This window comes from Eucyclogobius newberryi, unplaced genomic scaffold, assembly GCF_026437365.1.
Source record: "Eucyclogobius newberryi isolate DKJ021-1_F unplaced genomic scaffold, fEucNew1.0.hap1 SCAF_9, whole genome shotgun sequence".
In the NCBI taxonomy this organism is placed as follows: Eukaryota; Metazoa; Chordata; class Actinopteri; order Gobiiformes; family Gobiidae; genus Eucyclogobius; species Eucyclogobius newberryi.
This window is the reverse complement of record NW_027316532.1, coordinates 19,747,643-19,774,436: the sequence shown is the minus strand read 5'-3', so window position 1 is coordinate 19,774,436 and position 26,794 is coordinate 19,747,643. Positions and strand designations below refer to the sequence as shown.

Below are 26,794 nucleotides of genomic sequence, written 5' to 3'. Positions count from 1 at the left end.
ATGGTTCGCCGCAACGACCGGCACGCTAACGGCGCCCTCTCTGGTGCTGGGGCAGTAATGAAACGCAGACGCCGCACGGTGGTCTCATTTTGCACTACAACTACATTACAGCCACTTTATGAGAGAAATACTTAACACGGCGCATACGTTTGACCATTTTAACTCACTTTCCACGATATAAATTCCTGTAAAGTGGTTTTGTGAGCCTGAATAAATAAAAAAAAAATACAGATGTATGTTTTTCAGTATTTGCATGAGCTTGAATTTATCCTTTTCTGCCGTCTCTCCATTTGACGTTGTTAAACTCAGTGAAATCAAACTGACAATGCTTTGCTTTTACACAAGTTATTGTAGTCTTTTTAAAATATCGCCCGGACGACGTCTGACGGGGGAAAAAAGAGCAGCTTAACCTTTAAAACGTGTCGCCGCTAACTTTGACTTCCAGCGTGACCTTCTCCACCGCAATTTAGCTTCAAACCCCGAGTGAAACTTTTATGCGGCACATTTGATGGTTCATGAATGTTTTTGAATGTGTTTGTCCGTGATTGCTAAAATATGGATAAAATATATCATGTATTTTAGTTCTACTTTGTGTATTTATCGTATAAACTAGTTAAAATACTTACTGTGTGTTTTGCTTGTCTTTCTCTTTTTTCTATTGGAGTAGAATTTGGCACCAGAGGACTTATTGTCAATCTCCACTGGACAGATTTATCATTTGTTATTACTATTATTGGACAGTGTCGTGTGAGATGGGGATGAGTGTGGGGAAAGGCACGCAGCAAAGTCTCCAGAGCTGGGTTTGAACTTATGACGCCGCAGGTTTCAAAAGTAAAACGCACGGATACCAAATGTTTGAGTGTCTGTGGCACATGTGGCTCGAAAAAGGAAATGCCCCAAATTACGCAAAAAAAATAAAGAAGATAAATCACAATTGATAATTTGGAGATTTGCAAAATTTTAATATCGAGCAAATTGTCTGTTGTTAAAGGTCCCATAACATGCAAAATCAACTTTTCAGAGCTTTTAACCTTCTTACATTGCTATTTGTGCTGTACAGGAAGAGCCAGAGTCGGCTCTACCTCCTGAGGAGACTCAGGTCTTTTGGAGTGACAGGGCCACTCCTGAAGACCTTCTATGACTCTGTGGTGGCATCGGCTCCTGTAGGTGTGGCCTGCTGGAGCAGCAGCATCACAGAGAGGGAGAGGAAGAGACTGGACAAAGTCATCAAGAAGTCCAGCTCCGTCCTGGGCTGTGCTCTGGACTCGGTGCAGGAGGTGGGGGACAGGAGGGTCCTGGCTAGATTCACATCTATGCTGGACCATGAGTGTCGCCCCCTGCAGGACACTCTCTCCGCTCTGGAGAGCAGCTTCAGTGAGAGACTGATCCACCCTCGATGTGCGAAGGAAAGGTTCCGTAGGTCTTTCCTTCCTGCTGCTGTCAGACTTTATAACAAAAACTGTTAGTACTGAACACTCGCAATACTGACCTAACCTAATACTGATGTGCAATTCTGTCATATGTGCAATTGCTGTTGGAATTCATGTGCAATTCATGTGCAATTACTGTGAAATTCATGTGCAATCTATGTGCTGTCGTGACACATATTCATGTGCAATTACTGTCGTGATCACATGCAATGGTATTTATTTATTTATTTATTTATTTGTCTATGGGAGTTTTTATTTATTTATAGGAGATCTTCTACTGAAAGTGTTTTTCAGACTTCCTATAAGTGATCTGTTCTTCTGTATCTACCTCTGTATCTACCTGCGTTGCACCAATGAAATTTCCCCATGTGGGACAATAAAGGAATATCTTATCTTATCTTATATGTACCCAGAGTGTTTTTTTGATTGATTCCCGCAGTTTTTAGCTATATTACAGACTATCTCCTTTCCTCGAATCTCCAAACTGACGGGCGGTGGGAGCAAGACCGCGTCATAAAGGCAAGCATGCGTCACCATCCCCCCTCACGCACTTCCGCCTGCGTTCTCAAATCGCCGAAAAATTGTCCATTGCGCCTTTAACTATTATGTTAAGGGTGTTGTACAACCCTTATTATTATCAATTATACACTTAGGATAGACTACGAAACGTGAAAAAAAGCATGTTATTGCACCTTTAAATGTGTAAAAATTTGCTTGAAAAGGGACAAAAGTCAAATATAATCTCCCATACGAGGGGATGAATAGATATTTTGGCCCTTTTGTGGTTCATTTTATGGTCATTTTACGCAACACTTGAACCGCCGCACGACATTTACGGAATATTTGGTCAAATATTGTCGCCGAATTCAACTGGGAAAAGTGTCTCCTTTTTCCTGCCTGTGTTAGTCGTACAGTCGCTTTCCAACCGTTCATTAGAAATACGAGACAAAGATCTTATGAAACGATCAAAGAGGTCGTTTTATTTTATTAAAATGACAAAACAGCGCCCCCCCAGGCCACTCATTATACTGCAATGAAGACGTGAAAACAGGAGATCTTCGACTTCAATCCACAATAACTTCTCTGTTTGTTTGCTCTGCTTCTTTATATATATATATATATATATATATATATATATATATATATATATATATATATATATATATATATATATATATTTACTTTATGTGTGATTTTGGATTTGGTTGAGGAAGTCCTCCAAGTACTGTACTTTAGGTATGTACTTTACTTTTGTACATTTTACTTTTGCTTTTATACTTTTAACTTTCCTTCACGACATGTTAGAGCAGAAATCTGTACTTTCTCCAACACTTTTGAACCAAACTGTTTTCCGTTTGGTTTTGAGGGGACATGATTTTGCACATTTACGGTGACATCCGGCTGTCAGGTTTTGAGTTCAAGTCTTGGCCTTTGAAAAAACAAAAATATACATGAAAAATGTGTAGAAACATTAAGAAATTGATGAAAATAATCATTTAAAGAAACAAAGATCGCTACATTTTACGACATTTTACGACATTTTACTCTTATACAGTTGTCAAAAGTCTCCACAAAATACTTTACTTTTTACTCTAAAAGTACATTTTAAAACACGTAAGTTACTTAAGTTTTTGTATGTGATTCTTTCTTACTTGTTCCTTTAGCTGTACTTTTACTTACTCCATCTTTCTCTCCTTTCATCTTCATTGAACCTCATTTGTTTATATCCTGTTCGGTCTGGCGCACTGTCTAACCTTTCTGCCACCTGCTCGTCGCCATGGAGATACAACTGCTTTGCACCGGGAACCCTCTCTCTCGCATTTATTCGTTTTACGGCCATTTCCGTCCGTTCCGTTATTTTACAACATTTTACGACATTTTACGACATTTTACAACATTTTACAACATTTTACAACATTTTACGACATTTTACAACATTTTACTCTTTAATAGTGATCAAAAATCTGCACAAAATACTTGACTTTTTACTCTTAAAGTACATTTTAAACCACGAACTGCAATACTTTTACTCAAGTCGATTTTTGTATGTGATGCTTTCTTACTAGTTCCATTAGCTGTACTTTTACTTTACTTTGACAAAACCATAACCATTCCATCTTTCTCTCCATTCATCTTCATTGAACCTCATTTGTTTATATCCTGTTCGGTCTGGCGCACTGCTTAACCTTTCTGCCACCTGCTCATCGCCATGGAGATATGATCTCTCTCTCTCTTGCGCATATATTCGTTTTACAACTGTTTCCGTCGCTCAAACGCGTCACACTTTGAACCGTCCCCTGGAAACGAGAAAATCCCAGAACACTGCGGCGCTCGCCCTCCGCTGGGAAAGCTACACAGTGCGACTTTAACTGGCAATTTGTCCCGGTGAGCGCGCGATGGCCCCTCGTTTGAAGTGGAAAACGGTGTGGAAATTGTTGCTTTCATCCTTTGCGAAACACGCCTCTTTTTTTCTCCCCTCCAGTTTTATAAAAAGGCAATGTTTTTCTTCTTGAAACATAAAACAGCCGCTCGTCCCTGGAGACGCGAGGCATTTGTTATCCAAAGTAATAAGAAACACTTACTGGTAATAAATGCTGGGTTTGAAGTCATTTGTGGAGAAAAGGACGACGGAGGGAGCGGAATGCCGAGCTTCACGTTTTAACCGGCCTGTCAATCACAAAAGGGCGTAACCATGACAGCGGCGGCCAAGATTCTTATCAGTCCACACGAGATTTTATTGAAAGTAGAGATTTATATTGACCACAGTCGTTTGCTGGAGAGATTAGAGAGTTAATCTTGAGTTTATTCTGGCTTTTTATGATTAAATGTTGCTGTTTGATGGTTATTTTCAATATAAATATGTTGTTACTTTATAGTTTTGACAGTTTTTTCCCTTTAAGCGACTAATCAATGCTCAGAGAATATGTATAATCGACCAAGAATTGCTTTAGCCTCAGCTCTAAATGCAGTTAGGTCTAAAGGCACATCGGAAGTGGAGGGTTCAATTCCCAGACTGAACTGTAGGTGTAATTGAAACGTTATTGTGGTTTAAAGGGACCAACAATGTGATTTAGTAAAAAAGATGTAGAGCGCCTGGTTATTTTGTACACAGTTATTCCCACTACTTATTCCTCCACGGGTAATACTTCTATGGCCCTAGAGCTGAGTCCCGAGGGCCGCCACCACAGGCTTTTGTTTTAATATTTTTGTATTTTTGGTTAAGGTACGCAATCTTGAAGATGTGCATTTATTTTGCCGCCAATGTTAAGAACTAATTTTCTTTCTTTGTTAGCTTTGAGATGTTAGCCATCATGTTCAAAGCGCTGTACATGATTTCTGAAACGTGAAAAAGAGAAGTTACTGTACCTGATTTTTCTCATGTAGCTCTAATTTGTATCTAAAATGAAATAACGTTCATAAACAGATGTATTGTAACAGCATTTATACAGGTGACATTGAGATTAAAGCTAAATATAAAGTGTTTTACTCTCCGAGAAGCAGGAAGTGCGCCGCTAGCATGCTACTGTATATTAGCTTGTATGTTAGCTTTGCCCAGGACGGCTTAGAAACTTGTGAAAAGGGCTTTCAAACTCTTCGCGGTGAATATTTAGGACGCTGGGAATACATAAGTGTGGATACCTGTGGAGCTGTGAAGGTACAGCGCCTTTAAAAACGTGTTTGACTGCTGATTTACAGTTTTTTGGTCGTATTTTCCTTCTGTGGAAAGATATTTTTGAGAAAATTGTGCAAACTGGTGCTCCAAGTAAACAGTAGGCCATCAAAACCTATTTATACACTCGCCTCTGCACTGATCTGACCTGTAATTTGCCCTGAAATACTCCAAAATCATCACACGGTGCACCTTTATCAGGGCAGATTGGAGCACCTATAAAACTCTCCCGGACACAGGAGAATAACACTTAGTTGGGCTAAATCCAGGGAGTATAAAACCCGACCAAAGTTTGTGATAAATAAACAATTGCGCCGCGTTCTTTTATTGAAACAATCCTCTGCATTAAACATGAGGCAAAGCTGACATTAACCTGCTGGCTGCGCGAAACTCTCTAATTACCTCATTATAATTCTGTAATGAGAATGATCTGTGCAAAAACAAGACCTTATCTGAGCTCCATTATCAAATATGTTCAATAATTGAAAAAGTTCGGCTCGTGACAGAAATACAGAGGGAACCGTCTTCTGCTGATTATGCCGCCGCCCTCGCACTTTTAATTCAATAAAGTTCAAAGTCAACGGGTGCATATTTTAAATGCCAACAACGCTACCCCGGCACCACGGGTTTACGCGGGGTACACACAGGTTGGCCCGCGCCATTTATACATGTATTAGTCCAACAAAACAACGGTATGTTACAGCAAATACATGTAAATAGATATTTTTATGTCTTTTACGTCAGGATTAGGCCCTTTTCTCTGTAATCTGAGCATTGTTCTCTAATCAACACAAAGACATTTATCTGCTCCTCACTAGTGTAAACGAGGATGTTCAGTAAATGCAAATCGAGCGGCCTTTGTGGTGTTTTTATTCGATAGTTGTTTGGATTCATCCAGAGAAAGGCCAAGGCCGAATGGCAAATACGAATGAGTGCATCAGCAGTTGGACCATTGTTTTCCCGTCACGGCGTCATTAGATTGTTACCAGAAGCAGACGTCAGTTAGCCTTTAGCGCGACGCCTGTTTGACGCTCTAATTCGTATCTAAAATGAAATAACGTTTGCTCACGGTTCAAACAGGTCCTACTTTGTGTGTAATCTGGTCGGTGTAATTCCTCATTTGTCCAGCAGTCTCCATCTGATCAGACTGAGAATGACTTTTGGATGAGAGTCAGGTTCTCGGTCGCCTCCTTGATTAAGAAACTTCTCCCCCGATTGCTCAGTTTGGCCGGGCCCAGCTCTAGAAAAGTCTTGATGGTTCCAATCTTTTTCCATTTCCGGATGATGGAGGCCACAGTGCTCAGAGGAACCTTCACTGCTGCAGAGATGTTTCAGTATCTTCCCCTGATCTGTGCCTTGATACGGTCCTGTCTCTGAGGTCCACACACAGTTCCTTGGACTCGGTTTGTGCTCTGACACTGTTAATGGTGGGACCTTGTACAGACAGGTGTGTGCTTTTCCAAATCATGTCCAATCAACTGGATTTACAACAGGTGGCCTCAAAACACGTTGTAGAAACATCTCAAGAACGATCAGCGGAAAAACGACAAACCCAGGCTTTTTGAAAACACCCCCGTCCAAATAATTTACGGGGGTACGGGGGCCGACTAGGCGAAAAAACGAGTAGCTTCGGTATTCTCCGGACCACGGCTCGGCAGCCAATCAGAGCACACAAATTTTGTCAACCAATCAGCACGCAGCATGCAAATTTTCAATTGTAAACAGTTGTCAAACGCTTCCTGGCCCGATTTAATGACAATATTTCCTTTTTTTCTAAGATGTATTAATAAAATGGCCGTCCCTGCACTTGAAATGCCCGTCCACATTTTAAAATACGCCGTCCAAAACACGGGAAGACGTGTCTCTATCTAAAAGCCTGGATAAACCTGAGCTCAAGTTTGAGTTTTATTTTTGAGTGTTATTTTTGTTTGTTTGTAAAGACTCAAAACCGCCTTCTTTCACAGTGTCATTGTTGGATTTTGTTTGCAGAAGTTTGAGGCTTCAACATAACAAAATGTGGAGAAAGTTGATTCTGATAAGCGCTGTATATTCAAAAATCGGTAGAAAAGAACATTCAGGCCTCGCTCTGTATTTGTGCAGAACTCGCCGTGTATCTCGTGACATTATGATGCATTTAATTAACTATTGACTCGCTTCATATGCAACAATAAACCTATCCTCCCGGGAGTGTTTTAATTTAGCCTCCATTTTTGTTCCTCAGATTGCGGCTGTTCACTCAATAGAAAGTCCTTATCACCTGGACGATCGTTTGTGTGGCGAATATGCAAAGTGGAGTTTGATTGTCTTGTCGTTGTCCTCCTGCTCCAGCGGCGTACGAACCGTCGTGTGAGGCGTACAAACACCGAGGGAACGCCACGGGACATTACCACATCGACGTGGACGGCAGCGGCCCCATCAAGCCTCAGCTGGTCTTCTGCAACATGACGGGTGAGACGACTGTTCTCCTTCCAACCGTTTATTCGTGTGAGCGGTTCAGATCTCCACAAACTCCACAAACACGTCATGAAGTTAAAAAATGGCACCAAATATTTGGTAGAGGACTGGAAACATTTAGCGTTTAACATAATTTCCTTTGCAAACAACATGTTATCCTGTCTTATTATGATAAAATAAAACGTGGTGACCCTGTAGTTTAGATGTCCACAAACATGTTCGGAAAAGCTTATCAGTTCATTTTTTCTCATAAGTTTGTTAAAGATGTGAACTGTGAACAGAATCCTAATAAAACAACATAAATTGCGAACTGAATTGCAACCACAACGTTAGATATTCTCCAAAATCGTCCAACCGTACCGTACTGTCTGAATCTAAAGTGGTTTCTCTTTTTGTAGTTCAAAAAGATTAAACATTTTACTTAAATAAAAAAGTTAATTTGATTTACACTTTGAAGGTTCTGCTGCTGCTCACGTCCAGGGAAAAAAGGTAGAAAATGATTATTAGATGAACATTGTGAATGGGAGGACTTAAGGCTCAGTTTTGTGTATTCACGGAGCTGTACATGTGCTGACCACTGGGGACAGTAGTGAGCCCACCACTGGAAGCTCAACCTTTTAATAAGTCGCCAGAACAAGCTGCAAAACAAATAAAGGCAGCTCTACAAACTGCGCCTCCATGTTTGTTTCTCTAGTGGCACTTTTCCTTCCATTTTTATCAATTTATTTGCGCTGACAGAGTGGACTTTGTGCGTTGATGCTTTATGGTTAATTACAGAGATATGAAGCGGAAAACCGGTGGCTGCCCACGAGTCCGAAGGTTTACTGGTCCGAAGGTTCACGTGTCCGAAATTTCACCGAGATTTTATAAATTTCACCGAAATTTTAAGGTTCACATGTCCGAAGGTTTATTAGTCCGAAGGTTCACGTGTCCGAAATTTCACCAAAATTTTATAAATTTCACCGAAATTTTAAAAATTTCATCGAAATTTTAAAAATTTCACCAAAATTTTAAGGTTCACATGTCCGAAGGTTTATTAGTCCGAAGGTTCGCGAGTCCGAAGGTGTGAGTCTGCGCAGTGGGCTCTACTCGCGGCTCTCCTCACCAAAGCTGTGTGTCCGTGCAGCGGGCTCTACTCGCCTCCCTTTGCCCCACACACTGCTTTTTGGACTTTTCTAGTGTTGATGCACTTTTTATGATTAAACTCACGTATTTTCCATAACCGACTTGTTTCTGTACATAGCCTGAGCTCCTTATCGTATAATTAATGAATGAATTAACTCAAATAGACCAGCAGTTTCGGCCGCGCGCCGCGGCTCTGTAGACACTCCCGTCTTGGCGAGCTGAATTTCCTTTTTGACTACCAATCCTACGGTGATCAGATCACGCGTGTCTATATATCAAATCAAATCAAATCAATTTATTTTTGTAAGGCCCAAAATCACAACAACAGTTGCCTCTGAGGGCCACAGGGAGAAATGAATCAACAATGTCTGTGGTGGCGATGGAGTCAGACAATGTCTGTGGTGGCGAGGGACGATGTCCCAGGGTCCTCTGTCCTTAGACTCTCCTTCTCGGCCAGGAAAAACTACAAAAAAAACCTCTTTGGGAAAAAAGCGTAGAAACCTGGAGGAGTTCCAGTGAAGGAGAGATCCGACTCTCACAGACGGACACGAGGGAGACTGGAGCTGGACCCACTCTTCAGGCAGATGAGGGACCGACTGAGTCGAGCTGGACCCACTCTTCAGGCAGATGAGGGACCGACTGAGTCGAGCTGGACCCACTCTTCAGGCAGATGAGGGACCGACTGAGTCGAGCTGGACCCACTCTTCAGGCAGAAGAGGGACCGTCTGAGTCGAGCTGGACCCACTCTTCAGGCAGAAGAGGGACCGTCGGAGGCGAGCTGGACCCACTCTTCAGGCAGATGAGGGACCGTCGGAGGCGAGCTGGACCCACTCTTCAGGCAGAAGAGGGACCGTCTGAGTCGAGCTGGACCCACTCTTCAGGCAGATGAGGGACCGACTGAGGCGAGCTGGACCCACTCTTCAGGCAGAAGAGGGACCGTCTGAGTCGAGCTGGACCCACTCTTCAGGCAGATATCATCGTAGTGAGCATATACATGTATCATTTCTATACTTTGATCAAATGAAGGCATAGAGTGGAGGATTCTGATCACACATATTTCTTATGATCAAATGAAGGCATAAAGCGGAGGATTCGAGATGTTCCCTTGTTATTTTTATATACACAGTACAACTTGCGGTGCCACCTGTGAGCAGCTGGTATACAACGTTGTGACGAGCCCCAGTGCGTGTCTTCGTGCTTCGTGCGCATTTTACAGACTGACTACATCCCGATGCCGATGCACGTTCACTTTAGCCGATGAGGAACTTTCGGACTAGAGAACCTTCGGACCAGTGAACCTTCGGACCAGTGAACCTAAGGACTACCTCGTGGGGGGTAACCGGAAAACCAGGTCCAAACATCAGACATCTGTCAAACGTTGACACTGATCTTTTTCTCGCTTGATTAAATCAACAAAGATCCGCACGTAAACAATATTCATCCACGACGTCATCCTTTCAAAGTGTCGGGATCAGAGAAGAACAGTTTTAATTGGGTTCACAAACTCATCAATGACCAGTTCATCCATCGGCCGTTAGAACAGTGAACTATGAACCACATGCTACATTTGTTTGTAGATATTTATTTTTACAGTCAGTGCAGCACCAAGGCTAGAATGCGAACCGTAAACCTGCTTTTTACCTCCGCTAATCGCTGTTATTCAATCTGAAATATCTCATTTATATCAAGCTACTGGACTGATGCACGAGCGTTCAAATATAATTAACCCTGGAGTTCAAATATAATTAACCCTGGTGGAGTCATTGTGAGGCAAAAAGAGACTTTGATTCAAGGGATTTACACACATATTAGAAGACTTTATTAATAGCTACTGCCCTAAATTAATAAAGAGTTTGAAAAAAATAATTAAACATGCAGTTTACTTGGATAAAAAAAGCAAATTTAAGTGACACTTTGAAGGTTCTGCTGCTCACGTCCAGGGAACAGGTAGAAATTATGATTAAATAAAAATTGTGAATGGAAGGACTTTTGGAGGCTCATTTATGCTCTACATTAGTGACGCTCTGCGTTGTTTTGTCACAGTTTTGCTCACAGATTATATGAAAGTGTATTCATGGAGCTGTACATGTGCTGACCACTGGGAACAGTAGTGAGCAAAGCAGTGGAAGCTCAACTTTTTAATAAGTCGCCAGAACAAGCTGTAAAACAAACAAACACAGCTCTAAAAACTGTTGTTGGCGCCTCCATGTTTGTTTTTCTCGTTGCACTTTTTCTTCTGTTTTGATCAATCACAATCCAACATACTGTCTGCGCCCTCTGGTGATTATATACCAGAATACAGCCTTTACATTAGAAACGGTTGGAAGTATAAAAGTAGCTACTGTTATCGTACAGAAATGTAGCATAAATGAGCCTTTAACCCGGTCACGATAACAGATTTTAAGGTGCGATACCTGTTTATTGCTGACAAAAATGTATAGAGAATAAACTATAACATGAACGGTAATTAATAAATCGCAGAATAAAACATATTTTCCAGAGTATAAGTCGCACCAGCCAAAAAATGCATAATAGAGAAGAAAAAAACATATAATTCGCACTGGAGCATAAGAAATGTATTTGATAAAGGTGTAGTATGCTAACGCTATCACCTTCTGCTACATGACGCACAGACAACGAACTGTGGTAAGTGTCTGGTATGTTAACGTAACATATTACCATGAGTGTCGCCCCCTGCAGGACACTCTGTCCGCTCTGGAGAGCAGCTTCAGTGAGAGACTGATCCACCCTCGATGTGCGAAGGAAAGGTTTCGCAGGTCTTTCCTTCCTGCTGCTGTCAGACTTTATAACAAACACTGTTAGTCCTGAACACTCGACATACTGACCTAACCATGTGCAATTCTGTCATATGTGCAATTACTGTCGTGATTCATGTGCAATTACTGTGAAATTCATGTGCAATCTATGTGCCGTCGTGACACATATTCATGTGCAATTACTGTCGTGATCACACGCAATGGTATTTATTATTTGTTTGTCTATGGGAGTTTTTGTTTATAGAAGATCTTCTACTGAAAGTGTTTTCAAACTTCCTATAAGTGATCTGTTCTTTTCTTCTGGATCTACCTCTGTATCTTCCTGCGTTGTACCAATGAAATTTCCCCATGTGGGACAATAAAGGAATATCTTATCTTATCTTATCTTATTAACAGTTATTCAGATAACTATAGCATAAAGAACATGCTAACAAGTTTACCAAAGCATCAGTTTTACCCCAAATCACTAAATCCATTGAATTCTTCTTCCTCTGTGTCACTTCTAAACAACTCCACAAACTCCAGAGGTAGAGGAAGTGCAGATTCTTCTTCTGCGTCGCTTAGAGCCTAGAGCGCCCTCTTGTGGTTGTCAGTGTAAATATTACAAACAAAATTATATAATATGTGTTACTAATATCACATATAAGTCGCTCCGTAGTATGAATTGTAAGCCAAACTAAGAAAAAAGGCGCGAATTATAGTCTAATAGTTTAATATAATGAAACAATTAAGTTTAACTGCTCAAATATTATCATCGTACAGAAAAATAACAATATATCCTCCACAAGTACAAAGAAGAAGAGTCTACGATAAATACTGACGGCCAAAAGGATTGTTCCGTTAAGTTCTTATACGTGTAGTTATGAAATATTGCATGTATTTCCTCATGTCGTACAAGTCTAACGTACATACCGTGATAAATGTGTCGCGTGCAGACGACCGGGCGTGGATGGTGCTCCAGCACAACAACACGGAGCTGACCAGGGTGAGCCCGTCGCCATGGGAACCGCAGCACAACGCCCACTTCGACTACGGCTCGGACGAGGAGCAGCTCATGGGCGTCATCAACCAATCGGAGCACTGCGAGCAGGAGCTGGCCTACTACTGCAGGAAGTCCCGCCTCCTCAACACCCCAGGTACGTCAGCCAATAGAAACGGGACCCGCCCCCTTCCCCCAGTTCACCTTGTGGAGCGCAAACGAACGTCTGGGCTCTTTGTGCGGCTGACACTTTGTAGTTTTGGACTTTGTTTGTGGGAATTACTCGTATAATTGTAGTAACGAGCTGTTGCGCAGACAATTATCGTATCTTTGTTCTGGTAAATATGAGGCGGAGTAAAGCTGCTGGTGGAGGAATGGACTGACGGTGAGAAGATGGAGCATTTGTTGGGTCTTAACAGTCCGAATAGAGTCATTGGATCTTCACGTCTTTATAGTTTACAATTTTTCATAGTCAGACCCGTAATTCTGAAACAATTTACTGGATCTTGGCAATTCCCATTTCAAAGCAGAAGCCAATATCAGTAAAATTGAGATCGAGGGACTTGTTATAAAGGCCAGGTGCAATGCTCTATAAAAGGACTATTGACATTTAGAGAATTGGATTTGTTATTTTTATCCCAGAATGCGTGATTTGACTGAAAAGTCGGAATTTTTAGACATTTTTGTGAATTATGACAGGAGATGGAGAGGCATGTTGATGGTAAACAGTAGAGGGTCCATCAGGAGGAGCTTTACCTGAGGGACACCTTTCACACAAACACATGGGGTGACAACTACAGCTGTTTTCGTTTCAGATTTTGTAGATGGCAATTCATTCGAACAGCATCAGACTATGACACAACTGTTTGACAAAGACATCACACAACACACGTGGCGGAGCACATTCTTAGCGCTAATTTTAGTGCATTAGTCGACTCATTATTTTATTCAAATTTTAAGGATTCATATGGGACAACTCAAAGTCTCAAGCTCTTTCCCCTGAGTGTCTGTCCGTCTGTGAGAGTCGGATCTCTCCTTCACTGGAACTCCTCCAGGTTTCTACGCTTTTTTCCCAAAGAGGTTTTTTTTGTAGTTTTTCCTGGCCGAGAAGGAGAGTCTAAGGACAGAGGACCCTGGGACATCGTCCCTCGCCACCACAGACATTGTCTGACTCCATCGCCACCACAGACATTGTTGATTCATTTCTCCCTGTGGCCCTCAGAGGCGACTGTTGTTGTGATTTTGGGCCTTACAAAAATAATTGATTTGATTTGATTTGATTTGAGTGTTACCATGGAGCTCGTCTCACTAATAACTGATATAATTAGTAGAGAGCTGAATGTGGGGTAATGATAAGCTTAAACTTCTATTATTTAGAAGTGGCACTATATTTTTGTTTGAATATAGTCAGCTGTATTAAAGTTCATTTGTATTTATTTTGAGCAGGTTTTTAAACACAAAGTTATTATTGGGCCTTTACAGTTGCCGTATATTGTGTTGTTATAGCCTCAATATGTTTAAAAAGTAATAAAAACTCAAAAAAGTAAAAAAAAATACATGATCATATGAATCATTGGTGGATCATGGGGCTTTGCATAATGTAGAAGCATCTCACGAGCTGAAAAGGTGTGGACCCTGCTACAGACCCTCGTCCCACCGGGCGGAGCCTCCTGATAACAGCCTGTCCTGTCGTTGTTTTTGTTTACACTGAGTTTCACCTTAAACTAATCTTCTTTGTTACCCTGCCAGCCCTGCAATAGGCCATAGAAACCCTGCTGCTAGCCATACACATTCTTTTCTGTTTAAAGAAGAGTTTTCTTTTGTAAAAAACATGGCCAAAGTCTGTATCAATGATACATGTGAGCGTAAGCAGTGTTCTTGTTGTTAATCAGGTTTTCTACAACTTACCTGATTTTGTTTTAGAGGTCAGCTACAAATATGACTTAAATACTTATATTTGTTATTAGACTGAAGCAACTCTTTCACTTTTAGTTGTGCTTTGAGCTCTTACAGAAGAACATGACACTCGCTGCTTTCTGCATAACTTCTATTTAAGTACACAACATGGTGAAAACCTAATAAACAAGTTTCTCGTGAGCACCGCGTGTCGCTGAAGCGTCTCTGCAGAGTTTATTGAAACGCTTGTAAAACTCCTCCAGAAGATCAGCTGCAGGAGTGAGTTTATCGCCGCGGGGCCATCGTATCCGCTCGCCGCTCGTCCCGGTGCGTCTTTATCACGCCGCTGCAGACGAACGGTTCCGCTCCGTTTACTTCGGACCCGTCGTCACCGGGAACCGCCCGAAGAAACGACTTATTAAACATGACAAACCGAGGACATTTTAATATTTGCCCATCGCAGTTTTGTGATTACATTCGGAGCGTTTAGGAGGCGCTCGGCACTCGGAGCGATTGGAGAGAAAGCGGCGACTTTACAAACTAATTAAAGCGTCGGTTACGTTTTATATGACGGAGTCGGTTCTGTTTCTGCAACAGTCTCGATTGGTGTGACTTCATCTTTGCAGCGACGTCTCAGCCGGTTTGGCATCTGCCGTTGTTTGCCGGTTTTCCATTGTTCACCTTAATACGCGGCTTAACAATGTTTCGCAGCCGCGCGGAGAGTTTTACTCCAAAACGATTGCCTGTTTTCCCCAAAGACAGAACAATAGTCAACAATCTGTTCAATTAAGTTTCACTAATTTAATCTGAGAGGTAAACAGCAATCTGTTCGTGTTTGCAGTCTGTTGACGATCGTTTAAAGGTTTTGGACCAGTTTTTGGACGAGGTAAAAATCAGCATTGCGTCCCAGAAAAAGTGTAATCTTAGTTTGTTCAAAGTACTTATACTCTGTAATACAGACCCAGTATCGATTCAGGAAGACCGGGCGATACGGGCGAGCAGAATATAATGTATAAATGTGCTTGTTTAGTAAAAATGACTTGTAGTTCTACAGAAGAAGCAGATGACTTTAATTTAGTTCTTTTTTATATATACAGTATACATTTTATATTTTTCTGATTCATCAACAAAAAGATCATACACAAGACAAAAAGAACAGAACACAAAACTACCAGAGAGAATAGATTAAAAGACCTGGTTTAGACCTGGTTTAGTCCTGGTTTAGATCTGGTTTAGTCCTGGTTTAGACCTGGTTTAGACCTGGTTTAGACCAAGTTTAGTCCTGGTTTAGATCTGGTTTAGTCCTGGTTTAGACCAGGTTTAGTCCTGGTTTAGTCCTGGTTTAGTCCTTGTTTAGATCTGGTTTAGTCCAGGTTTAGTCCTGGTTTAGATCTGGTTTAGTCCTGGATTAGTCCAGATTTAGTTCTAGTTTGGTCCTGGTTTAGAGCTGGTTGTTTGTAATCTTAGTTTGTTCAAAGTACTTATACTCGGTAATAATGAAACAACAGACGCAGTATTTCTTCAGGAAGACCGGGCGATACGGGTGAGCAGAATATAATGTATAAATGTGCTTGTTTAGTAAAAATGACTTGTAGTTCTACAGAAGAAGCAGATGACTTTAATTTAGTTATTTTTATATATACAGTATACATTTCAGATTTGTTCAGATTTATCAACAAAAAGATGATACACAAGACAAAAAGAGCAGAACACAAAACTACCAGAGAGATTAAATTAAAAGAAAACACGAGTGCAGAAATGAAAAAGGCAATGCAGACAATCTTTAACACTACCGTCCCATTTGATTTTAGAATCATGTATTTGCGTCTCAGAACTCCTGCCGTAGACCATAAGAATGGATATCTCTGGAGCAGGTGTGGGCCATTATTTTCCTCCGAGGGTCATTTTCGAATCCAGGCAAGAAGCGGAGGGCCGGCGTGACAAAAAAACGAGGCTATTGAAAAATAGGCTATTGAATCTATCATTTAATTGATTTCATGTCATCTTTATTTTGTTATCGGTTAAAAAATAGAAACCAAAATCTTTTTATGGGCCGGATTAAAACATGGCGAGGGCCACAAATGCCCAGGAAAAGAAAAAGACCATCGCAAAAAAATGGATGACACAAGCGGCACCAACAGTAAAGGACTGGACAAACATCGTAATGGACGTACGGAAAATGGAAAAAATCACATAAATCACACAAATGAACAAATTTGACATAAGCTGGACTAAATGGGACTCAAATTTTGGACATGGTGTGATTTAACCCTGCACTTTATTTTCATCTGGATGCATTAGTCATCTCAAATAATATACACTTATTTTTATTTTCTCTGGTCCCGCCCTGTCTGTTCTTTGTTTTTCTTTTTTGATTTCTTTTTGACTTTTTTTTTTTTTTCCTGACGTTGTTGTTGCTGTTACTGTATCTTTATTTCCACACAAGTTTTGATTGGTCTGGGTTTTTTGTTTTTCTCAATAAAAAATAAATAAAAATAAAACACTAGTAGATTTCAAGTAAACACACAAAAACACAGCATATTTAAATTCAAATAAAAGTTAGATTTGGTCCAAAGTCGGCCAAATTTGTCCATTTCCAAGTGAAGTCAAGTCTGCACCTCGATGTCCGTCACGATGTCGGTCCAGTCCTCGATCGTTTACGACGTTTGTGTCCTCAACTTCTTTGTTGCCGCCCATTTTCCTTCCACCAAAAACACGAAACTCCAAACGTATCCATTTATTGTGTCCACGGCAGGAGTTTTGAACCCGAAATACATTGTGTTCTTAAATAAAGTGGGATGGCAATGTCAAAAAACGGTACCGAACGACTGGACACTTCAAAAACACGTGATAGTGGTTTACATCCTGGTTCCGCCAGTTTCTCCAACACACTGCACTTCCCTGTGAGTCATATACAGTTACCTCTTCACTGCAATTCAAAGATATGCTGTGTTTACATCAATTGTGATACATTTTGTTGCTATATTTCTTACCAAACTCGTCAGTTACAGTGTCTTGCCTCATTCGCACCGTCCTCCGCCTTCACCGCATCGCCGACTTCTCCACCCGCCGAGGTCAGAGCGGCAGCGTTTGGTCGGAGCGAGGAAACAGAATCCACGTCCGCGCGGTTTATACAAAGGTGACGGCGGCGTAATATCGCGAGCGTGTTGCAGCATCGCCTCGCTCGCTGAAGGCTTCGCGAATGATTCATTTATGTGCGGACGGGTGGTGTGGAGGGATGTGGCTGAAGTCTATTCAGCGCGGCCGGCGTCTCAACCTGTGCTGAACGTACGCCGAACGCTCGCTTCTTTTCTTTGGCGGTTCTCGATGTTGCGCTGGACGTTTGCTGTATTTAAAGGACACATGTTAAGCCTACTTGTGGTGTTATTGGCCTGTAAACATGCCCTTGAGTGCATTTGGATTGGTATCTCCTTTTTTAAACATTTAAAACAATGTATGTATTGAAATTGGGGTAGTAAACAAAAGCTAGCTTGCCCCTGCTGGACGTGGTTTGATGTCAGAAGTGCTCCAAATGAGTCTGGTGATGATTCATGAACTTAAAAAGCTCAGAATATCTACCTATGAGTTCACAAATGTGAGAAATTTGAGTTTAATTTTATATTTTCAACAGGATTTGTCGAAGTGTGGGTGAAGCTAAATACAACTCCATGTTTGTTTTTGTATGATAAAGGCTCAAAAAAAGTACATTGTCCGTATTATGTGTTGTCCTCTGCTTTTATTGATAAAGACATTATTTCTTTGCTTGGCATTTTCCATAGTATGGCATTAAACTTGTCTGTCTCCGTGGAGACGAGTGATGAGTTACAGGTCCAGTCACAGGGTGTTTTTATCTTTTAATCAATTTATTTTTTTTGCCGCTCGACTGTCAGAAAGTACTTTGTGTCTGATCCTAAAATATCACACCCGGACAGTTGGAAACGAGGCTCGTTAAAACTGTCTGTAAGTAGTAACACAATAATATGTAAGGTAGCATTAGCATTAGCTGCTAAAGACCTGAAACAAACAGTCAGTCTGGAGTGGTTTCTTTAAGTCCACTGGTCCCTCCTGACCACAGTCACACATGTCTGGACACACGGGGTCTTTGGGGATGTTACAGAAGAGAAAGAACCCTTTGTTTTGAGACTTTTGTAGACAAACTGGAATATTCAGCTTCATGTGGTTTTAAGAGCTAAAGCTAAGCTAAAGTGGCTAATGTTAGACACCCAAACACTTTGTTAAACAGTTGTTCAGGTTGACAGTGCTTTGTTAAAACACCTCTTTAATTTATTCAGTCAGATCATGTCCATTTAAAGACTTGTTGCTGTCTAATTTTGTTTTTTACGACTCTGAAAATGCATTTTCAAAGCGCATTGTGGGAAATTTTCAGAACAGTACTTTTCCCCTGATGGTTTATGGTGAATATATCTGTAATTACTTTTTAATTTCCACATGAAAAAAACAACAAAAGACTGGCACAAAGTATATCAGAATATTTTGTATAAATAAAGTGCTGGAACAGTTGTTTTCAGGGGAAATGTCTTCAAACCTTGAGGTTAATAAGCCAAGTTTATGCACCTAATGCCTGACAAACACTGACAAACAAACATTTGTGCATTTTCTGTTTGGATATGTCTTCCAAACACAAAGTTCTGCTGTCTCATGCCGTCCGTCCAAAATCACGACCTCCTCTTCGAGAACGTCCTCGCTCATTTGCCTCGCTAAGTTCTTTTGTTGTTGATTTAGGTGCGAAAAGACAGTCTGGAGTTGAGGTGGAGGAGGTGGAGGAGGTGGAGGAGATGTGCTGCCGCGTGCTGTCGTCTCCGCGCCGGAGTTCAACCCTTTTGTTGTGTGAGAAGTGATTGTTCCCCAGAGCGGTGCGGGATTGTGTTGTGACGGCGTCGGAAGTCTGCCCGGGTTTATTGTTCCAAAGTCTTATTTACCGTGTCTTTTATGCCAGCCGCTAAAGCGAGGGCGACGGGGACGTGACTGCGGTGACTCCCGTTCATGTAAAAAAGAAGAAAGACCCGAGTGAAGTACTGCTGCGGCGATCACAAATTTTCATCGACTTTTCTGACTAATATGGGTTATTTCCACTGCCAATTCCATACTTATTTCCAGTGTTTGTCGCAGCAGATGGTTTTTAAGCTGTGCCAATATTTGGGGGCTGATATGGAAGATTCGAAAGGCAAAGCTTTCAGATTTACTGCTCAATCTAACTCTCGTTTATGGTCACGAGGGTCCCAGGGGTCGCTCCTCGGGTTTGGGGGGTCACAGCCCGGAATTCTCCCTATGATCACGGGCTCCACGACTTCTCCAGCTCCTCTCTGAGCCCTCGCTGTTTCTCCAGCTTCTCACGGCCCCTGTTTCTCGTCGCCGTCGTCTCTCGGTATCGCCACGACGACCGCAGTGGTACACAGGGATGCCAAGATTTACCGGTTTATCTATAACCAGGTCACAATGTAGTCGTAAGAACTGAAAACTAATAATCGTGACTATTTTAGAAGATACATTATGTCATTTCCATTCAATCTGGGCCTGAAAATGTGCACCCAAATGTACAGTGAGTTTTACATGGCGATAATAACGTTTAACGTCATAACGCTGGTCAAGTATTGAGGATTTCGCGTTGATTTTGTCGTCTTCTGAACAGTCGTTAAGTTGTGATGTTTCCTCTCACAGTGATCGTCACATCCCTACTGGTACACCTTTTCTGAACAGTTCACAGGGTTATTTGTGCCAGATGCCCTTCCTGCCAGAAGCAGCCACATACTGTCTTTTTATTGCCTCTCGGACCCTCGCTCACACGTTCCCACAGGTTTTCTCCCACCCCTTTCTCCGTCTCTCCCTTGTCTTCCCTCAGATGGCGCTCCGTTCAGCTGGTGGGTGGGCGGTCCCGGCGCAGGACGGGAGCAGCTGTTTTGGGGCGGGGCCGTGCCGGGGAGCCGACAGTGTTCGTGCGGGCTTCAGCACACCTGCCTCGACCCGTCCCACTACTGCAACTGCGACGCCGACCGGGACCACTGGTACGAGAACGCCACCGCAAAACACGACTCTTCTGTGTGTTTGGACTCGAGCTTTAGGCAAATCAGTCGGACGCAGTGAAGATCGCACGTTATACACGACATACGATAAGGTTTTAATGACAAATAGAGCCTTTAAAGTGCTGTAGCAGAACATTTAGATCGAAAAATGGAGGAAACCGGAAAAAAAGTGAAGTCGTCCATAAAGTATTTTCTACAATTAACAGATCAGATCCAAGCGCTAAAGACGTGGCATATTACTTCTTTTCTTTTGAGTTAGTTTGCGTCTATATGTGTTGTAAATGTTTCTGAACTTTGCCCTGAGGCAGATACTTAAATGTTGCTCGGGGCTTTCCTTTGCCAAAGCCGTAATATTTGAGGTTAATTCCTGCATTTATATCACATCGTGTCCCGCTTTATGCCTCATTCACGAATATTTGTTTGGACACTTTTAAATGGTCTGTAAAGTACAAGTAAAACAAGTTGTAATACAATACGAGGTAGTGGAGTACAAGATGTTATCTTTGACATAACATAATGTTTGTGTGGTGTGGGACTGCAGGGGATTAATGAGTACGAGTGGATGTGGAACTGTGTCCTGTGGTTCACATTCAAGATAAACCTTCCGTCAGCTGGTTTAGAGCTGGTTTAGTCCTGGTTTAGTTCTGGTTTAGTCCTGGTTTAGAGCTGATTTAGTCCTGGTTTTGTCCTGGTTTAGACCTGGTTTAGACCTGGTTTAGACCTGATTTAGTCCTGGTTTTGTCCTGGTTTAGACCTGGTTTATTGCTGGTTTCGACCTGGTTTCGACCTGGTTTAGTCCTGGTTTAGTCCTGGTTCAGACCTGGTTTAGTCCTGATTTAGTTCTGGTTTGGTCCTGGTTTAGTCCTGGTTTAGTTCTGGTTTAGTCCTGGTTTAGAGCTGATTTAGTCCTGGTTTTGTCCTGGTTTAGACCTGGTTTATTGCTGGTTTAGACCTGGTTTCGACCTGGTTTAGTCCTGGTTTAGTCCTGGTTCAGACCTGGTTTAGTCCTGATTTAGTTCTGGTTTGGTCCTGGTTTAGTCCTGGATTAGTCCTGGTTTAGTCCTGGTTTGGTCCTAGTTTGGTACTGGTTTAGAGCTGGTTTAGTTCTGGTTTGGTCCTGGTTTAGAGCTGGTTTAGTCCTCAATTAGTCCTGATTTAGTCCTGGTTTAGTCCTGGTTCAGACCTGGTTTAGTCCTGATTTAGTCCTGGTTTGGTCCTAGTTTGGTACTGGTTTAGAGCTGGTTTAGTCCTGGTTTGGTCCTGGTCTAGTTCAGGTTTAGCCCTAGATTTTATCCCAATTTTGATGCGGTTTCTGCGCCCTCAGTGCGGTTTAGGTCTAAAAACGTACTTGGTAGTAGGGGTTTTCACACTGTAGGAACTTTCTTTAGTTCCTGATACCTTTTTAGTTCCAGTCCCCATTTGATGCATTTCGCACAGAGTAGGAACTAGGGTTACAAGGGCCACATTTTGGCTCCTGTTCTGGGGCAAGTACTTTCCAGTCAGACCAGGAACCTTTTGACAACACAAGCGCCTGTACAGCACTTTTATTTATTTCACCCATTCTAAACTTACACATTTAATAAATTACTTGGAAACAGTAGCTCCAAAATTCTTTATTAGTAAGAGTAACTAAATCTGCGCAGAGTGTTCTTCTACTGACCAGAACATTCAAATCTCACTCACGCGTCTCACATAGTGTTGTTGGACCTTGATATAAAGTGCTTTGACTGAGGAAGAAAAGCACTATATAAATCTGACCAATTTCTCTCATCCTTATCAATAAAATATAACAAATACCAAAATATGCTACATTTTCTTCATTTTTACTCTGCAAAATGTACGTAAAATGTCTTAAAATATAAACATTGACCATTGACTTCCATTGACAATCACAATTATTTATTAATGACCACACGACATCTGCACAAACTCTTTTCCTAGCATGCGGCACATCGACAATTATCGATGATTAAATCCCTCAGTGAATCAGATTGCGGATCGACTCCCGGGAACGTTTTGTCCCATTTGCGTCTTGAAAAAATTCTAATATCGCTCGGAACAAAACTCCGGGGACTTCGGCGAACTCGCTTTAAGAACGTGCCCGACATCGTAATAACCGCGACCACAAAAGCGAAGCCCCCGACGGACGACTCGCGCTCGCTCTCAATTCCACTTTAATTACAAAAGCCTAATACCGGCCGTTGTTTGCGCGCCCGGCGTTGAGGCCCGCGGGACTCTTTTCGGCACGTTTCCCGCGCCCGCTCGGGACACGACGAGATTTCTATTACCCAATTAGCTCGAGCGCGTGTCTGAAAAGGCGCATTGTTTTTTGTGCTTAAATCGTGGGCTTTCATCACGAAACCGTCGGCGCTCAAGCGTGTTTACTCACGCTGCGTTCGGGTCGCGTTTTTGTTTTTCCCCGTCGGCGTTTTTTGTCTTTCCCCGTTGGCGTTTTTGTTTTTCCCCCCGCACAAGCTGTATCTGTCCACCTGCGTGTATGTTTCATCAGTTTTACCGCCGTCGTGGATAATTTTCTCCTGCCAAGCTGAGAATGGAAGGGTGATGTCAGGCGAATGTGCAGAAATTGTGCTGAAAACAAACCAAAAAAAATTACAGAATTTACAGTTAACGCTGCAATGTTGAAGGACATATTTAGACTGCAGATGTATCTAGGTGTTCATGAGCACGTTTTGCAGTTTGGGCCTCGGAAACTCAAATTGCATCTCAAATGTAAATGTGTTCAAACGGATCTGATGTGTTTTTATGTTTATGTTGTGATTCCAGTTTCTCTGATGTTCCACGTCACTTTGTTACGTTCTTTTGAATGTTTTTGTTTACAGCGTTGCAAACATGATCATTCTGAGTGAAATGCAGGTTTTGTTGTTGAGATGCATCATTTTCAAACAGTGAAATAAGGTATTTAAACCTTTTTAACTCGTTCCTGTCGCTCACAAATCTTAAACCAGACAATAAGTTAAAACGTGATGGAAGAAGTTGGAGAATTTATCTTGATTTTTTTATATGTGCCATTTAAAAAAAAAAATGTTGTTATTATTTTAAGTGTAGTTTTTTCCCCCCTAATTTTTCAAGCAAGAATATTTTGTTTTTTATGTAAAAAAATACGTTTTATGCTTGTTCCTTTGGCAATCTTACTTTCAGGTAGTGAACAAAACAAACAAACGAGATAAATACTACTTATTTCAAGCACTTTTTTATCATATTATTTTAGATGGGCACTTTTCCAGTGTATTATTATAATTTGTTGTTGTTGTTCAAGTCAACACTTTTCCCTAAAACTCAATGAACACAATTATATTTCAGATTTTACCAAACATTTTGCAAGTTTTTCATAGATAGAGGTAATTCCACAGCCGTTACCTAGCAACCAGACTGTAAACAAGAGCCAAAATCCACATAAATGACACAACAGCTCTGGTCTGACACACAATAATACCATAAAACACCTTTATTTAGTCGAACGACAGTTTAAACTATCAGAAAAGTGTGTCAGTGTAAACTGTAAACTCTTAAACATTTCTTCACAAACTGCAACTTAACAGAAGTAAAACCAAACCAAGTCATAATTAATGTCATATGAACTTTAAAGCTTGTAATTGCTCTGTCCTTATCAAATAAATACATTTTACTAAAGGAGAAAAAAACATGGACAATGACAAATTATGGTAAAAAAAACCAACATAATTTACAAAACACATAAATATTTCTTTTGCAATTTCTATCTGATGCAACAAAGAAAAACGGCTTTCAAACTTAATAAAAGACACACTTTTAATCTGTGTCCTTAAAACATTAAAACATCTTAATTATTTCCTCCAAAGTCTGAATGTTCACAGAAAATCAAAATGCCATTTGTTTGTTTTCAATTCCCGCTACAGTCCACCTGAAGTGACAGAGGCATGCAAACTCACCTTCAATAGTCTTTACATTTGCATTATTAAGCGACTTTGACCTGGATTCGTGGACATATTTACAGAACGCTCGTATCGTACTCGCTCTGAAAGGAGAGAAAAGCGGCGTAATGATTGGAGCGTAAACACTATCGCTCACTCGCATCAGCCGGAGCGCGAGGCCAGAGCGCCGCGGCGGCCGATCGATTGTCTTCGCACGGCCGCGCTGAAGCCTGCTCGCTCCAGCTGCACCGCCGATGAAGACGCGCTCACACTGTTTTGACAGCCGGTTTACGTCGGGGCGTGCGGTCCGACTCTAAATAATTGAGTGCTGTTGTTGCAGGTTTGTTGTATATTCAAAAACGTCGCTGAATTATTGATGGCGACGGCGACGGCCCCCACGGCAACCGCCAAATCTCCCGGAGCCACATTCAAATATTAAGATGAGGACGGATTGAAAGTCTGCAGTGTTTTGTTTTGCCTTCGAGGACAGAACTCGCGTGTGCAGATGGGGCACGGTTAGGTTAAGGTAGACTTTTATCATCTCTATGCACAGGAAGTTCTTCGTTCAGCCGTCGAATTGTGGAAAAAGTGGGACAAGACTCGGAAAATTCAAGCTCGTAGATGATAAACAAGGTGAAACCAAATGATTTGATGAGTGATTGGACTGGCAAAAGTTACGACATATTAACACCCTAAGCCCCCGTGCGCCCAAAAACGTCTTTGCGAGATGGAAAAAACAACAACAACAGAAGTGTTATCTGTATTCAGTTCGGTCGTCGTTTCAGATTCCAGGTCCGTATAAAATGTAGAAGTTGTGCAGTATGAGGGGGATTGCGCGGTTGGCGTCTGATCTGAAGGTCGGCTGGGTTTGTGGAGGTTTGTGGAGGTTCGTGGAGGTTCGTGGAGGTTTGTGGCAGTTCGTGGAGGTTCGTGGAGGTTTGTGGCGGTTTGTGGCAGTTCGTGGAGGTTTGTGGCGGTTTGTGGCAGTTCGTGGAGGTTCGTGGAGGTTCGTGGAGGTTCGTGGAGGTTTGTGGCGGCTCGTGCAGGTTCGTGGCGATTTGTGGAGGTTAGCGGAGGTTCGTGGCGATTCGTGGAGGTTCGCGGAGGTTCGCGGAGGTTCGTGGAGGTTCGTGGCGGTTCGTGGAGGTTTGTGGAGCTTCGCGGAGGTTCGTGGAGGTTCGCGGAGGTTCGTGGAGGTTCGTGGATGTTTGTGGAGGTTCGTGGAGGTTCGTGGCGGTTCGTGGCAGTTCGTGGAGGTTAGCGGAGGTTCGCGGAGGTTCGTGGCGATTCGTGGAGGTTCGCGGAGGTTCGTGGCGGTTCGTGGAGGTTCGTGGAGCTTTGCGGAGGTTCGTGGATGTTCGTGGCGGTTTCTGGCGGTACGTGGCTTTTCGTGGAGGTTCCTGGAGGTTCCTGGCGGTATGTGGCGGTTCCTCGATTAAAAGCACTGTGAGGGTCCTTGAAGGTAGAAAAAAGCACAATACGAACGCGTGATCATTTTGAATAAGTGGGATGAGGGGCAGAACAAAAAACTAAAAGTTGGACAGACGCTCGCTCTGGCCGCGGCGCACGATTTACGCCGGAGGTTTTGGCGGACTGCGAGGCGGGCACGATACGTTTGTCAAGTAGTTCCACGAGTACAAGTACGCGAATACACACTTTAACGAGTCTGAGCGGTTTGTGTTTTCCCCCAGGACGTACGACTCGGGGCTGCTGACTCAGAAGGACACTCTCCCCGTGCGCTCGCTGCTCATCGGGGACGTGCAGAGGGCGGAGTCTGAGGCCGCCTACACCGTGGGCCCCCTGCGTTGCCATGGCGACCGTGAGTCCGACTTTCTGTAGTTCTGACAGGTTGACGTGTCTTTAGATTCGAGGTTGTTTAGCGCGCTTTTTCTGATTTATTTTCATCCTCGTCATCTGTCAGTGGAGCGATGTCATCTTTTCAGTTTGCAAATACAGGATGTTCCACAATATGGCATTAAATATGGAGATCTCATGTTTTTCAATGTATTTCTGACCAATAAAAACTCCTATTAAGACGCACACACGAGACAAGTTTGATGCTGTGGAACATTGTGGACTTATTCTCGACTCTTTTGTGTCTGATCTCGCTCCCACGAGTTTGTCTTTTTAATAAAGTGTTTTCAAAGACAATAGAGCAGCAGGTCCTCCAAAGCGCTGCTGTCGTATTGATTCTGAGTCTTACTGTAGGTGCTCTTCATCCTCTGCACAATCCCCAAACACCAGGGGAAATGTGTCTCTAACAGCAGGGAAAATATGACCTAAGACCAGTTTATCTTACAAAAACACACTTTAGAAGTTTCAAATGTTTAAATTATCAAAAGGTTTCATCACAGTTTATTTGTAGAGCACAATTCATAAAGTAATTCAAAGTGATTTACAGGAAAAAGATAAAAACATTAACAATCATTATAAAAAGTACTTTAAAAGAGAAGAGTGCAGATAAAATCTCATCAGTCCAGACCTGGAGTTTTTTATAATAATTGTTGGTTA

The 26,794-nt window shown here is 42.1% G+C and overlaps 1 protein-coding gene across 1 annotated transcript in view; it reads left to right on the top strand.

Annotated features, from left to right (window-relative positions):
* Window positions 1-26,794, top strand: part of LOC140354390 (contactin-associated protein-like 4) — a 281,713-nt gene that overhangs the window by 208,951 nt on the left and 45,968 nt on the right. Inside the window, exons 12-15 of the mRNA XM_072439389.1 lie at window positions 7,429-7,548; window positions 12,392-12,592; window positions 20,192-20,354; window positions 25,975-26,102. Of these exons, the coding sequence (XP_072295490.1) occupies window positions 7,429-7,548; window positions 12,392-12,592; window positions 20,192-20,354; window positions 25,975-26,102 (612 nt within the window). The remainder of the gene's footprint in view (window positions 1-7,428; window positions 7,549-12,391; window positions 12,593-20,191; window positions 20,355-25,974; window positions 26,103-26,794) is intronic.